A 16,341-nucleotide genomic window follows, 5' to 3' on the forward strand; every position below is an offset into this window, starting at 1 on the left:
TGGTTAGGTTTTAAAAGGGATGCCGTTGTCTCCTATAAATACATAGTGAAATACAGATTAAATTTATGCTGTCTAGGATTTGCCTCAAAATAATTCATAGCTGGGGAACGGGATCAGAGGGCGGTGTGTAGAGAGAGACAGACAGGGTAGGAGTTGTTCATTAGTGAAGCTGGTTCACTGGTTCATGGAGATTCACTGTACTATTTTCTCTACATTTGTGTATGTTTGACATTTTTTATAATAAAATCCTTTCAAAGGGAAAAATAAGAAAAGTTACATATTTTATGCCCTAAAGAGTTGAACCAGGTCAAGAAGACGAGCTAAATACACGCTTTTCATCTCTTCCTGCCACAACCCCATGGAAATGATGCACAACATATTTTAAAGCAATAACCCATAACCCCAGAAAGGATACCATGATCGTACCAGAACTTCCAAAGAATTTCTGGAAGATAAAAAGATCAAAAACAATGTTTCGGATTGATCGAGAAACCAGACACCAATAATCACAACCTAAATAACAGTGCAAAAAAATTGCTGGTGACTTAACAGGAACAGGGAGAGAAACCCCAAGCTCAGAATCAATACAAGTGGACAGCAGGAGCGGAGCCTTGGGGCAGCTGTCTTCACATTTGGTTGAAACCATGGTCCTCAAACGTGGCCACATGTTGATCATCTGGGGAGCTTTGAACACTCCACTGCCCCAGCCACACCCATATCCGTGAAATCAGAATCTCCCGGTGTGGGTGCCTTACACCACATTCACCAGCTGATAGACAGGGACTCTGGTTTGGCCTGAGAAGGACCTTGTTCACTCTGGCCTCAATTGTTGGTGATGACAGACTCTCTGTAACTTCCCTCCCGTCAGAACCCCACAGAAGTGATCAGTGAAGGACAGAAAGTGGACCCACAGAAGCAAAGAGCTGGGGAAAGTCACCAGCCAACAGTAGAGATTTGGGGACATTTGTTGAAGACAGAAAACAGGTGGAAGCATCTCTATGGGTGTCACAGAGCAGAAGAAGCCACAGCATGAGGTGCTTGGAGAAGCATTTGCCCCAGGGAACACAGGAGCAAGAGACACTTGAGCACAGGGGACTGGGTCATCAATCTCACCTGACTGCCCTCTCAACGGGACTCACAGCATCAGAGTCCAGCATTTTCCATCAGGCAGAAAGGCTGTGAATGAAAGACTTGAGAAGAAATGGGGCTGGGACACCTGGGGTAACTGCCAGTATCCCAGGTAATGCCCTTCCAAGGGGAAATTCTGGAATATGGGAGGCACTTAGTCAAATGACTCCCCTCAGAGTGAAACCTGGCAGTCGGCAAGTCCCACTGATTTACCCAGAGCCAGCCTTTCCATTCAGGAAAGAAGCCTAACTACAGAAATGAATGTCCACACAAAACAGTAGGTTAGTAAAATAATCCAGCCTCCAGCATCGTGAAGAAAGAACAAGAATGACAAGCAGACCAGCCCACCCTGTAGGCTTAGTTTAATATGCAGAAGAGATGATACTGTGTGCCCATAAAATAAGAATGTTATGAAAATGGGGAAAAAATCAGAAAACAGTAAGTGGAAATTTAAAAAGATAATTCCATCATACAAAATTCAGTAAAAGAGCTGGCAGATAAGGAAAATCTAGGGATATTGAGGAAATCTCCCCAAAACAGAGCCAGAAGACAGATGAAAAACACATGAAGGAAAAGAAGATACCGAGGGAGTGTGCTATACAAAAGAATTTAAAACAATCCACTGGATCATTTCCCATAATGCAAATCATTCAAACCCATGGCCTATCACCTATAGTTTCTTCCTCATTCAGGATATACTCCTACCCCCTTACAGTCCTGTTTCAGGAGGAAAAATAAGATAGACTTTTATACTTCATGGTCATCCCGGGTACTGACCCAAGGAATAAAGGGATGGAACCTTTAAGGATGTGTTAGTAACCTGACTGTTCCAATCACTATGGCTGCATAAGATATTACTCCACAACTTAGTGGCTTAAGAAATGACAATACTAGGGCGCCTGGGTGGCTTAGTTGGTGAAGCGTCTGACTTTGGCTCAGGTCATGATCTTGCGGTTTATGAGTTCGAGCCCTGTGTGGGGCTCTGTGCTGACAGCTCAGAGTCTGGAGTCTGCTTCCGATTCTGTGTCTCCCTCTCTCTCTGCCCCTTCCCTGTTCATGCTCTGTTAAACGTTAAAAATTAAAAAAAAAAAAAAAAAAAAAGAAATGACAATACTGGGGGGCACCTGGGTGGCTCAGTCAGTTAAGCATCTAACTCTTAATCTCAGCTCAGGTGTTGATCTTGGGGTGCTGGCTTCAAGCCCCACACTGGGTTCTGTGCTAGGCATGAAGCCTACTTCAAAAAAAGAAGAAGAAAAAAAAGAAATGACAATATTAATTTTGCTCACGAATCCACAATCTGGCAGGGCTTGCCAGGGTTAGCCCATCTCCGCCACTCTCGACATCAACTAAGGTGGTTCAAAGGCTGGGGCTGGAGTGCTCTAAAGTCTCGCACGTATGTCTGCAGTTGGTGTCAACCAACAGCTGAGACGGCAACTGGGGTGTTGGCCAGAACTGCCCACATGTGGCCTCCCCATGTGGTGTGGGCTTCCTCACAACATGGCAGCCAGGTTCCAAGGAGCAGAGTGGGGAGATACAGACAGAAAGAGAACCAGTCACACAGCATCTCTTCCACCCCATTCCCTTTGTCAAGGCGGCACCATGGGAGGAGCAATAGATTCTACCTCTTCATGGGGAGTCACAAGTTTCCGGAAGAGCATATGGGACCGGAAATACTGCTGAAGCAATTCTGAGAAAATGCAATCTGCCACATTAACATAAATCACTAGCACCTGACCTTGGGAAGGCACAGTTCCAAAGATCAAAGTTTCTGTTTTGGTACTCTGAAACTTATTTTCGAAGTCATCCAACACCAATTCTAGACACTGCTCTCTTTCCAGAAAATGGGCCAAAGTAAAGGCATAAATATCAGTCCTCCACGGCTCCCAAATGAGGTACTGCAACTCTACCCAGCATCCAGGCTACAAGCTCACCCCTGCCAAAGTGGCACTGTCTGTGTAGACATTGTTTTCTGACTTTTGGAACCCATCTGCCCTGCTCTTTTAACATGGTTCCCCACCATGACCCAACCTCCAATGAACTCTGACCTGATAACCTTGGAGCTGGTGAGTCCTCTTTCCTATGAATATTCCACAAACATGCCATGAGCATTCCTACATGTGGATTTTTATTGTGTGGTTTTTTTTAATGTTTATTTATTGCACACCAGCAGAAGGGCAGACAGAGAGAATTCCAAGCAGGTTCCACACTGTCAGCACAGAGCTCTGTTGGGGCTCGAACTCATGAACCGTGAGATCATGACCTGAACCAAAATCAAGAGTCGGACGCTTAACCGACTGAGCCACCCAGGCGCCCCAGTATTTTTTCTCTTGATTAACTGACTGACCTCAACTACACAAGTATCCTGGATTGTGTTCTGAACCTGTTGTCTTTGATCTTGGACCCAGGTCTGTGGACAGCATCCAGACTTGAACCTTTGTTCCAGGCCTGAGGGAGGACTGTCCTTCCCTTTTGCCCCCAGCCAGCCCTGCACCTGTCACCCGTCAGCCAGCATTTCTCATCTGCCTTCTTCCTGCGCTCTGCTGCTGATGCACATGCTAGACCCTCCAAGGAACCAGCCTGAATCAAAATAAGTAACTGGATTTTCCAGACGATCAACGCTTGCCCCTCTAAACATCAAAATCTTTCTTGTCTTAACCAGTGGGGGGTAAAAAAAAAAAAACTTTCTAAGATGTCCTACACTATATTCTTCTTAAACATAATATCCAGGAGTGCCTGGGTGGCTCAGTCGGTTGAGCGTCCGACTTCGGCTCAGGTCATGATCTCATGATCATGAGTTCAAGCCCCGTGTCAGGTCTTGAGTTCAAGCCCCGTGTCAGGTTCTGTGCTGACAGCTCAGAGCCTGGAGCCTGTTTCAGATTCTGTGTCTCCCTCTCTCTCTGACCCTCCCCATTCATGCTCTGTCTCTCTCTCTCTCTCTCTCTGTCAAAAATAAATAAACATTTTAAAAAATTTAAAAAAACATAATATCCAGAATAAACTTGGCCACCTTCAGGTAATAAACTGTCACCATTACCGTTCTTTCTTGCTAAGTGAGGTGTTATTACAAGAAAAGAAAGAAAAAGAGAAATATACTGATATTTTTGCTCCTAGAAACTTAAATTCTAGAAAAGGCTAATATTCTCATATTGTATCCATTTATGTACCTCTGATAATAAATTAATTTTTAAATTTTTTTAATGTTTATTTTTGAGAGGGAGAGAGAGACAGAGTGCGAGCAGGGGAGGAGCAGAGAGAGAGGGAGACACAGAATCGAAAGAAGGCTCCAGGGTGAGCTGTCAGCACAGAGCCCGACGCGGGGCTCGAACCCACGAACCGCGAGATCATGACCTGAGCCGAAGTCAGACACTTAACCGACTGAGCCACCCAGGTGCCCCGATAGTAAATTAATTTTATGATTAAAATAAGTACAGGGGCGCCTGGGTGGCTCAGTCGCTTAAGGGTTGGACTTCGGCTCAGGTCATAATCTCATGGGTCCGTGAGATTGAGCCCCAAGTCAGGCTCTGCACATCAGTGCAGAGATTCTCTTGGGATTCTCTCTCTCTCTCTGTCTCTCTCTCTGCCCCTCCCTCACTTATGCACTCGTGCTCCATCAAAATAAACATTAAAAATGGAATCAGTACAAAACCTGCCCATTCCAACTCAGATGTGCACAAATATGTAACATTTTTAGTTTCCATAACTGACCCATACTTCCTTATGAGCCCCGTTCCCACAAGTCGGAGGTGGGGACAGGGATGGACACGGAGACTAGGCAGAAGCTTGTCTCAGTCTGTTCTAATCAAAGCTGGCCCCATTTTAGGTTGTCTCTGAGACTTGCAGCGTCTCTTGGTGGAGACAGCATCTAGCGTTAAGAGGGGGTGCGCACTGGTTACCCTGCTGGTAAAAGAAGAAGGAGTCCCCCGACCCTCTGGAACCTCTTGCCCTCGTCTGAGGAGTGACTGGTCCTAACTAGTGGGGTGCCCGGGACCTGTGTGGCAGGTGCTGAACGTGGCCGGTGACGCCCACGGCCTCTGCTCCGTCGGTCAAATCTCGGCCATCTTCGCGTGTTGTCTGTCGATGCCAATGCCTTGAGGTGCCATCGGATCCTTGGCTCGACGGTCGGTCCCAGAGCCTGTGCTGTGGGATCACCTGGGTCAGTAACGTTGAAGACTCGGAAGCAGGCTCCCTGGCTCCCGCTCTTCCCTCTGCTCCCGTCCCCTCTCTGGGTCTCACTCCTTGTGCAAGTGAGTGAAGTGCTCTCTTTGGCCCTTTGCCTGGATGGCGTGTCTGCCCTTTCAGCTTACCACTGGCAATGCATTACTACTCTGGCTCCACGCCGAAGGGGGGCTTGACCGCGGGCTTTGAATGTCCCAGGCCACACCAAGGCCTCCTGCGCTGAGACTTTTCCAAACCTCAGAGTTGTTTCTTCACCTTCCTAATATCCCTGAGGGGCACAGGGAGCCCAGAACCCCATCTGATTTCTCTTTCTCTCTCCCTTCCTCCTAGCTCTACCCTCCTTCTCTGGGCCCCTTCCTCTGACCCTTTCTGTCTAACCATACAGCAGACAGCCTTAACTCATATATACCCACTCCATTTTTGTGTTTTTAAAGGGATGGGGGAGAGGGGCAGAGGGAGAGGGTCCTAAGCAGGCCCCAAACCCAGGGCAGGGCCCAACACGGGGCTCGATCTCACGACCCTGGGATCATGACCTGAGCTGAAATCAAGAGTCGGATGCTTAATTGGTTGAGGCACCCAGGCACCAGTGCCCACTCCTTTTGACTGTGGCTTTGACTAAAACTCAGTGGTCTTGAGTCTAACAGGCTGGCCTCTTGGTGCATGTGTAAGAGGAGTGTTTGGTGCTTAATGAAATCTTTTTTTTTCCCCTCAACAAGCCAGGATTTCAAAACTTTTGTCAAGACTTAAAAAAAAAGCTTTTAATGTTTATTAATTTTTTTTAAATTTTTTTTCAACGTTTATTTTTGGGACAGAGAGAGACAGAGCATGAACGGGGGAGGGGCAGAGAGAGAGGGAGACACAGAATCGGAAACAGGCTCCAGGCTCCGAGCCATCAGCCCAGAGCCCCACGCGGGGCTCGAACTCACGGACCGCGAGATCGTGACCTGGCTGAAGTCGGACGCTTAACCGACTGCGCCACCCAGGCGCCCCAATTATTAATTTTTGAGAGAAACAGAGCATGAGCAGGGGAGGGGCAGAAAGAGAGGGGAGACACGGAATCTGAAACAGGCTCCAGGCTCCGAGCTGTCAGCACAGAGCCCGACGCGGGGCTCGAACTCACGAGCTGTGAGATCATGACCTGAGCCGAAGTTGGGCGCTTAACTGACGGAGCCACACAGCACCCCTGTTTTGCCAAGACTTTAAAAAGTCAACCCTGACATTCAAAGCTGAACAGTGATGCCTTTGTTCTAGGCTTCACCCACCCTGCACTCGTACTGTCGAAACACAGGCCTGTCTCGTCGAACCTCGTGCCACGTGGGAATGTTCTACCACACCGTGCAGTCACGTGGCCACCAGAGATGTGCGGCACTGAGCACTGGAAATATGGGCAGTGCCACGGGGGACTGAACGGTGCATTTCATTTTAATTAGTTTAGACCACAGCGTGGCTAGTGGCTGTCCTGGACCACGAGAAAAGCCAGCAAACTTCACGGCACAGACCCGGGGGGACAGAACCTGCAGTGAGGGCAGCTGGCTTGCAAACCCCTCAGCAGTACTGTCCCCGTCACAATGGTTTGTTGCTCTGTTAAAAGGTACTTTTTGGTGTCAGGGATGATCTAGAAGGATATGGCCTATTTCTGTTCCTGCCAGCATCTACAGAGTTTATTCAAAGAATGCTGAGCTTGCTCAACGTGTTTTATAGAAGAAATCCAGGCTGCTAAAAGCAAGTATTTATAGAGAGATTGGTATTGTGGTTCTCTTTAGGGGAAGGACCGAGAGCTTGAAATCAGGAACATCTATGCGAATCGGATACTTAAAAATTTACATGACAAAGATTATCCGACAGGTACGCTTTATTTTTGCTCAAAATCTACTTGTAAGTACGTAGTCCTATGTTCCTACTTTATATCACGAAATAAGGGGTATTTTAAAAACATCAGTTTATTAGGCATTGAAACATTTTGTGATTCCAGAAGAACAAGGAGCTGCGACATGGGGGAACAGGTAGGAGGGACTGCACGTGCTCCCTGATCCTCCCAGCCTCTGCTCAGTCCCGCGTGCCCTTTCTGCAGGCAGAGTGAGAGGGCCACCTTCCGGCCTGGAGGAGAGTGTCTGGCAGACAGCGAACTTTCCAAGCGCATCTCTTAGTGTGTGGCTTGTTTTTTTTTAATATATATAGATAATATATATTTGATATAATTATAGTATATATAATATATATAATATATTATATTATATTATTATAATATATAATTATTATAATTATATACTATATAATTATAATATATTATATATTTTAATATGTTTATATGTATTTATGTAAATTAATTTATAATTTATTTTATTAATATATTTATTTTATATTTATACATTTGTATATATTTATATGTATTAAATATATATATATATTATATATTATATATATATATATATATTTTTTTTTTTTTTAGAGAGACAGACCAAGCAGGGGAGGGGGGGAGAGAGAGAGAGAGAGAGAGAGAAAGAGAGAATCCCAAGCAGGCTCCGCACTGCCAGCACAGGGCCCCACGTGGGGCTCGATCCCACGAACCATGAAATCATGACCTGAGCTGAAACCGAGTCGGACATTCAACTGACTGAGCCTCCCAGATGCCCCAAAATGCACCCATTTTAAGTGTGCAATTCAGCAGGTTTTGACCATAGTCAGTGCAGAACCTCTCCCTGCTCAGGAGGCCACCCACGCGCCCCCTGCCATCACGAGTCCCTGTCCTTGTCCCTGGGACAACCACTGATTTCCCTTGTCACAGCAGCTTCGTTTACCTGTTCTCAAGTTTCCCGCAGGTGGGATCACACAGCACGTGCTATTCGGTCGGCTTCTCGTGTCCAGCCTAATGCTTCAGAGACTCACCCATGCTGCTGCTGCCATCATCCGTGTGTCCCTCTTCATTGCTGAGTAGTACTTTTCCTTCAAGATGGGGTGTACTTATTCCCCCCACCCCCCCCCCCCACCGCCACCCCCCAGATCTGCCAGCATCAGGCTTGGCTCAAAAGAGGTACAATAGAAACACCTGTTTTGGTAGAAAAAGTCACTACGTGCTCACTTTTAAAGGCAGTAATTTCAGGGGCACTGGGGTGGCTCCGCTGGTTAAGCACCTGACTCTTGATCTCAGCTCAGGTCGCCATCTCAAGGTCATGAGTTCAAGCCCTGCACTGGGCTCCATCCTGGGTGTGGAGCCTGCTTTAAATAAATACATAAATAAAGGCAACAACCTTGACATTTTCTCGCCTTCCTTTGTTTGCTTCTGCTGTGTAATCCAGAACAGCCAGCAGAGATGATCGTACCAGCCATGGGGCCATTTAGATGGGATAACACTTTGAGGAAAGTGAGGTGTAGATTTAGCGGTGGACGATCTAACCGCTGGTTACCAAGAGCACTGACGCAGGACGTCCCTGTGACTCACTCCCTCACGACTGTGTGTCTGTGGCGGGGACAGCAGGTCCTCCGAGACGTGGACCTAGCCTAAAGCCTCCTCGCTCTGGAGCCTAACATTGTGATTCATGCAACCTTGGTGGCCCCAAAAAGAGACAAAACAGGCAAAATGATAGGGAAGAAAGGAAACTGACAAATGTTAAACATATATTGGAAGAAAAAATTTTAATATCTGGTATACTTTGTTTTACACAACAAATGTGTTATTTTCTCTGTAAAGTCAATATTGCACCCACATGTAAAATATGTTCCTTACATATAATGTACCTGTTCTGCAGTTTCTTCAACAAAATCCGTACAAGCAGACAGAAGTTTTTTGTTTACAAGCATGAAACACCAGGAAACCCAAAAATCAGAAGATGTTCCATCTTTGACAACTAAGGTACAACAAATTTGAATTCTTGCAGTGTCTATTTACAAAAATAGACTATGAACAGTCTCTTACTCTACACAGAAAGTATTCGTATTCAGTGAATAAAATACAATTTAAAACTATCTGTACCCAAAAAAATGGTTTGTTTTTTTTTTTGCTGCTTTCCTAAATTATAGGGTAAAAAGACAACTGGAAACGTTGGTCATAAAGAAAAATCCAGCGGAATGACCTGTGCGGTTCCTCCCTGTATCAGCAAACTACCAAACCAAGAGGAGTCCAAGAAAAAATACGAAGGTAATTTTAACTGCTTTTAAAAGTGTCCTTTACTCTTACCTGATCTTTTTAAGGTGTGAATTACTCTGTGTGTGTGCGTGCGTGCGTGCGTGTGTGTGTGTGTGAGAAAGTATACATAAAACACATACATACAGGGGTGCCTGGGTGGCTCAGTCAGTTGAGCATCTGACTTCATTCAGCTCAGGTCATGATCTTGCAGTTTGTGAGTTCGAGGCCCACATCGGGCTCGCTGCTGTCAGCCTGTCAGTGCAAAGCCTGCTTAGGATCCTCTGTCCCCCTCTCTCTGCCCCGCCCCTGCTTGCACCTTCCCAAAAATTAGGGGGGAAAAATCATACAACATAAAGAATTATTATGAAATGAACACCTACGTGGCCATTCTCCTGCTTAAGAACTAGGTCATTTGGGGGCACCTGGGCGTCTCTGTTGGTCGAGCATCCAACTCCTGATTTCAGCTACGGTCATGATCCTGGGGTCGTGGGATGGAGCCCCACATCGGGGTCCGTGCTGAGCGTGGAGCCTGGTGAGATTCTTTCTCTCTCTCCCCTTCTGCCACCCTCCCCTACTCGCTCTCTCCAAAATAAAAAAATTTTTTTTTCTTTTTAATTTAAAAAGAGCTAGGACGTTAGTGTTGCCCAGAACACGCGTGGGCCCTTCCTAAGCACTTCCCCGCCCCCCGGCCACCAGAAAACAACCGATATCTTCAGTTTGCTGCCGGTCACTCCCTTGCTGTTCCTCCCCATGTCCTGTCCTCGTACACATCTTTAAACAGTATGTTCCGTTCTGACAAACTGAGTAGCAAACCCAAACCCAGCTGCGTAGAGGGCGATGCTCCCGTTAACGAAGACTTGACGTGAAGACTCCAGGAGGAGATGCACAGACTGGCTTCAGCCTCCCAGGATGCTCCTCCGGGAGCACCGAGGAGGCCACGCAGCTCCCTGGGAGGCTGGGGAGCACCGGAGCCGTGGCGTCTACACTCCGGGACAGGGCCAGTCTGAATTCCCTGTGCTAAGATCAGCACACTCACCTCCAGCTCCTGGGGGGAGGTCCCAGCAGAACGCTCCTGGGGGGGTGGAATGAGAGTCCCCAGCCGACCCAGGCTGCCACTCACGATGGAGAGGGCAGCACCTTCATCGGGCCACGGGCAGGACAGGCCAAGGACATCGGGGGCCCGGGAGCTTTGCAGAGCAGGGATCCCGGTGACACCAGCCCTTGATGCTTCAGCCTCTTTGCGTCCGGGCTGGTCGCCCTCTGCCTCTGGCGCGCAGCTGTCGTGCTGGGACCTCCCTTCCCCTGCAGGCTCCTGTCACCCCCTCCTCTGCTAGGTCTTGTTCTTAAACCGCGTCCTCCTCCTCCTTGGCCAGTGCCATCATCTCTGAGAGCCACATCTTGGGAATGGGTGCATGTGGGGGAAATGTGTTTACCTTCACCTGGAGATGTGATTCTGCCCTCCTGCCTGATTAATAACTGGCTAGAAAGAAACTTCTAGGCTGGAGATGATTTCCCTCCAGAATTTTAAAGGCACTGCCCCACTGCGTGCATGCCACATTATTGCTGCAGGGGAATGCGGAGTCCCTCACGGCCGTGTGAGCACAATCGCCGTGAGGGAACTGTCCCCCAGGGCCCCGGGTCACCTGCTCCCCCTCGGCAGAGTGGGGGGCTTCAGGAGAGGCTCTGGAGGGGCCACACCTTTGGTGTGGGGCCAGACTGGCTTTAGAATGTTTCTTTTCTTTTTTTTTTTTTTTAAATGTTTATTTATTTTTGAGAGAGAGAGAGAAACAAAGACAGCATGATTGGGAGAGGGGCAGAGAGAGAGGGAGACACAGAATCCAAAACAGGTTCCAGGCCGAGGTGTCAGCACAGAGCCTGACGCGAGGCTCAAGTTCACGAACTGTGAGATCATGACCTGAGCTGAAGTCGGATGCTTGACTGACTGAGCCACCCAGGCGCCCCTAGAACACGTTTCGATAACACAAAGGCTTGGCACGACTCACCTGTAAAGCCGCCGTGTCTGGTGCAGTGGGCAGAAGCCAACAACTCCATTTTCACTTCCTCCTGGGGTCACTGGTCTTAAGTTTTCCGCTTGTCCTTGAGCCCGTTTGTAATTCGTATTCTGCTAGAAACTTCATCCGTTCATTTGATGGATGTTCATTGAGCATACACTGTGCCCTGGGTACTGCCCTGGGCACTGGGGGCACAGCGATGAAGACAAACCGCCCTGCCCGCACACGTGTCCGCTCCAGCGCAGACGGACAGACATTGGGTAAAACAAGTAAGGTGCGCAGTAGGTTGAGGGCGTGAAGTGAGGGTGGGAAGACAAGTGGAACAGAGGAGGCTAGGGAAGGGCAGCTGCGGTGGGGCGGGGGGAAGGGGCCAGCCCCGCGGACCCCCGAGAAGAGCATTCCAGGCCAAGACCCCATGGCCCGGAGGACAGATGTCATGGGGTGGGGGTGGGGGGAGCCGAAGAGAGGGGAGGGGAGGCCAGATGTGGTACAGCTTTGTAGTGTGCTGGGCACACGGGCCTTCTCTCCGGGGGGGAGACGGGGAGCCGTGCCAGGATTCGCGTCAAGGAGGGACCAGACCTGCCTCCGTGGGCTGCCGTGCAGCCGGGAGGAGCCTCCCACCCCGGCCAGGAGGGAAGGTGACAGACCAGGGCTGGGAACAGCAGAGGCACAAAATGAGCAGTCTCCCCCAACTCCTTCACATCTGCATCAAGTATACAGTGCACAGCTAACAGTCATTTAGAATTAACTAGAGTCTGCTGGCTTCTTCCCTCACCACGAATTCTTAAAACAACTTCTCTTGCTAGAATTCCTAGTTCCCTGGATTAAAATGAATAATTTTTTTTCTGTGTGTTCATGCGAGAAAATCCTCCAACTCTGTGCACGCATGCCACTGTCTCCATTGTCCCTCCCAAATGGGCGGCCGGTCAGTAATCAGGTGGTGGGGCGGCCCGTCCTCGGGAGGCAGAGGGCAGGGCCTCCTGAGTGCCCGGAGAAGGACCGGGGAAGTTCACCTTCAAGTGGCTTTTTCATTAACAACACACTGTGAACGTCCTTCCCCGTCAGCTCACGTGTACGCAGCCCATTCTCTGTAACCACCGCCCGGAACCCCCTCGACGGCACGTGCTATGGTTTCTGTAACCGTGACCCCTCGACAGACGCCTGGGACGCTTCGCCATTACCAAACCGTGCCGCAGTACACATCCTGGGTGTGTGTTTATCGCGTCGGTCCTAGAAGCGAACTTGTTGACCATGTGGCCATCCAGAAAACGCTGTACCATTGACACACACACCAATGGGGACCCGGAAGTTCCAATTTCCCTGTATTCTCACCGAACCTGGAAATCACTTGCCCATTTGGATGGGTGAAAAATGCTCTCATTGTTTTAACTGGTACCACACCCAGCTGGTAATGATGAACATCCGCTGATAATTTCTTGGCAAATGTTACTTCTTCTTTCATAATTTGGGTTCATAAATCTATTTACCCGGTATGTTCTAGGAAAGCCGAGCATTTCAGGCTCGTTATCGGCACCTTCCCCTGTGTTCTAATGTTGGGTGCGTTTGGTTTCTCACCTCTCGTTGTCCCTTTCATGTGCCTGTCGGGAGATGTCAGTAAGTGTGCTACACGTGCCACCTTGAAATAGAAACCGACTGGATTTAAACATCACCAAACAGGGGCGCCCGGGTGGCTCAGTCGGTCTGATCTCACAGTTTGTGGGTTCGAGCCCCGCGTCGGGCTCTGGGCTGATGGCTCAGAGCCTGGAGCCTGCTTCGGATTCTGTGTCTCCCTCTCTCTCTGTCTCTCTGCCCCTCCCCCGCTCATGCTCTGTCTCTCTCTCTTGCTCTCTCTCAAAAATAAATAAACATTAAAAATTTTTTTACAAAAAGAAAAGAAAAGGTTAACGGTGCCTACCGCTTGCGGGAAGAACCCGGGGTGAGGTTTTTGCTCCCTTCTTTATACCGTATCCTTTCCTGGCTGGCTTAAACTGTTCTCCAGGAGGATATATTATCTTTATAACCAGGAACATAACAGCTCTGGGGCCGCTGTTTAGTAAAAACTGGCAATGACCCCGAGAGACTGAAGATGCAAATGGCCAGACCGCAGACAAAAATAGAAGCCGACCCACAGGCTGCAGCAGGCCGGGCCCGGAAACCCTTTCCCGCCGGGCAGGTACAATCCGCAGCCCAGGACGCCAGCGGGCTGGACGTCACACGGCACCTCTAGGAACGACCCAGGCGGCCAAGCGAGGACTTCCCTAACCGCTGGCCCAGAATGGCCAGGATTCGATGGATAACCTGCCGCCTCCCTGGTTTTTGGTTCTTCTGTCGCCTTGGCGGCAACCAGACAAAGGCGAATCCGTACCCCCTGATCAACCGATCGCTGAGGGGGCCCCACTGCCAGCTGCCCACGGCTCTTCCAGGCCTATCGCCCCCATCAGGGCCTGCCTGCAGCCCTTCCTTTTCTCCGGCCGAAGCTTTCCTACTCCCCTGCCTGCCTTTGGGTGTCTGCCAAAGTGCAGGTGACGTGGCTGACTACCTCGCGGTGGCAAATCCATTTAGTCCCACAACTTGAACGGTTCTGTTAAGCCAAAGGGGACCATGAGGACAACCTATGAGGGAAAGGTTATGGCACTGGGGGGTCTACTGGCAGTGGGGTGAGGGAAGGAGACAAGCATGTCTCCGGCTTCTGGCTTGGGGTTCTGACCGCGAGCTGATGCCGTCCGTGGAGTCAGTAAAGGGAAGGGACACACGGGAGAGGTATGTGTCGGGGTCTTTGGGAGACAGGAAGCACACGTGGTGGGACGGACAGAGGAGGGTTAGAAGATTCTGGAGGCGCGGGATAGGCCAGGGGAGACCAGCCGCGGATGTGGAGGCACCCCGGGGCCGGGAACAGCTGGAGCCATCACCCTGAGCCTCAAGGTGCAAAGGGAGAAAATTGGACAGAACCACTGAACGAGAGTATGGTGGCAGGAAGAGCTCGGTCCGTTTCAGCTCCGCCCGGGGCCTACAGGAAGATTCCATTTTCCACCTGCCCTTCAGTCTCCTGCCAGTGCCTCCCATGAGCCCAACCCAGCAGGAAGCCAGAGCACGTGAGAGGTGGATGCAGGTGCATCCATAAGAGCCATTCTATGGGGATGTAGGGAAGCTCCGTGGGGGCAGGTGGGGAATAGTTAGCCCACACAGCATGGGGGTGATGAGTTCCATCTTGAAATTGTCCACTTTGAGGATCCCACAGGGTCTCCAGGTGGGTATGTCTCACGAGCAAGTCAACCTGGTGGTGTAGAAACTAAAAGAAAGATCTCAGTTGCAGAACTCTATGTGAGAGTCATCTAAGTATAAGAATTTTAGAATGGGGACCTCTCCCTGAGAAAGGGTGAGGTATTGGGGCACCTGGGCGGTTCAGTCAGTTGAGCGTCCGACTTCAGCCCAGGTCATGATCTCGCGGTCCGTGAGTTCGAGCCCCGTGTCGGGCTCTGTGCTGACAGCTCAGAGCCTGGAGCCTGCTTCGGATTCTGTGTCTCCCTGTCTGCACCGCCCCTCCATACTCTGTCTCTCTCTCCCAAAAATAATAACTACACATTTAAAATAATAACGATCACTAAACAGACTATTTTTCGCATAGATTTATCAAAGGAAGAGGACCATTTGGAAGTACGAGCACCTCCAGAGGACCCTGAGAGACAAAGGGAGAAAAAAGAAGATCAAGAGAAGAAAACCACTTTAGTGCCCGAAGAACAAGAAGTGCCACCAAAGAGAATTCAAGAGACTCACCCTGACAGGGAGGACACGCGGGAAGACGACGCAGGGAAGGAAGAGTTCAGAAGTCTCCAAGTCAGTGACGTGGCTGAGGGGCCCAAGAAAAACGCAGCTGCAAACGTCAAAATACCCTTCCGGCAGAGAAAGCATTACTTGTTCACGGAAGCCACCGAGAACCTGCATCTGGGCCTGCCCGCGTCAGGGGGGCCGGCTGGCGCAGGCAAGGCCCACGGGCTCGCGGAGGGACCGAAACCAGAACGTTCTGTGAGCGGGTACGAACCCTCTTTCGGCAAGTCTTCCCGACCCAAAGCAAAAGACACCTTCAGTGAGAAGAAAAGCAGTCTCATGGAGGAACTGTTCGGGTCAGGCTGTGCCTTTAAACATGACCCGACCAGCACGGTTGCCCCCAGGGGGGCCGAGGAGACTGCAGAAGGCATGGCGCACCATCCGCCTCCCGGTCAGGCCTCGGCCAGCAATGCTTTTGGAGATTCTAAAGTAACTGTGGTAAACTCCAAGTCGTCTTCGCCCACCGAAGAGAAAAGGAAAATAATTATTTAAATAGAAGCCTTATCCTAACATTCTGATTTGATATTCTCATTCTGACTTGCCTTCCATCTTACGTTAGCGTGTGTGTGTGTGTGTGTGTGTGTGTTGTAGTACTTAGACTGACTGGATAAGTAAGGTTTTGTTTTATTATAATCTAATTCTAAAAATCCAGGGGCACCTGGGTGGCTCAGTTGGTTAAGCGTCTGACTCCTGATTTCGGCTCAGGTCATGATCTCATGGTTTGTGGGTTCGTGCCCCGTGTCAGGCATCTCGCTAACAGTGCAGAGCCTGCTTGGGATTCTCTGTCTCCCTTCCTCTGCCGCTTCCCTGTTCCTGCCCTTTCTCTCAAATAAACACTTAAAAATAAATAAATATCCATTGTGATTAGCCAATGAAAACATTTCAAATATAAAACTGTATCTTTTTTTCCCTACAAATGAAACATGTCCATTATCTTTTGCACTTGATCTTAGCCAAAAGGCCGAGAAGCGATCCATTATCTTTTGGAAAACTGATTGCATGACTTTCATATTCTACGGACCTCGATGGCTCATAAGACCAAGTTAGTCACCAAGAACACACACGTCTCGTATATAT

General features: G+C 49.3%; 1 protein-coding gene across 6 annotated transcripts in view; it reads left to right on the forward strand.

The window, feature by feature from the left end:
• LCA5L (lebercilin LCA5 like) overlaps window positions 1-15,776 on the forward strand; it is a 48,266-nt gene extending 32,490 nt beyond the window's left edge. For 4 of the 6 annotated variants that reach the window (XM_043593572.1, XM_043593571.1, XM_043593573.1 and 1 more), the window contains 4 exons: window positions 7,068-7,149; window positions 9,051-9,154; window positions 9,322-9,439; window positions 15,065-15,776. In XM_043593572.1, the coding sequence (XP_043449507.1) occupies window positions 7,068-7,149; window positions 9,051-9,154; window positions 9,322-9,439; window positions 15,065-15,756 (996 nt within the window). In that variant the 3' untranslated portion in view covers window positions 15,757-15,776. Of the gene's footprint in view, window positions 1-7,067; window positions 7,150-9,050; window positions 9,155-9,321; window positions 9,440-12,504; window positions 12,798-15,064 lie in introns of those variants that run through there. The other 2 variants (XM_043593575.1, XR_006299290.1) reach the window with 2 other exon arrangements.
• Window positions 15,777-16,341: the final 565 nt, after the last annotated feature.

This window comes from Prionailurus bengalensis, chromosome C2, assembly GCF_016509475.1.
Source record: "Prionailurus bengalensis isolate Pbe53 chromosome C2, Fcat_Pben_1.1_paternal_pri, whole genome shotgun sequence".
NCBI lineage: Eukaryota > Metazoa > Chordata > Mammalia > Carnivora > Felidae > Prionailurus > Prionailurus bengalensis.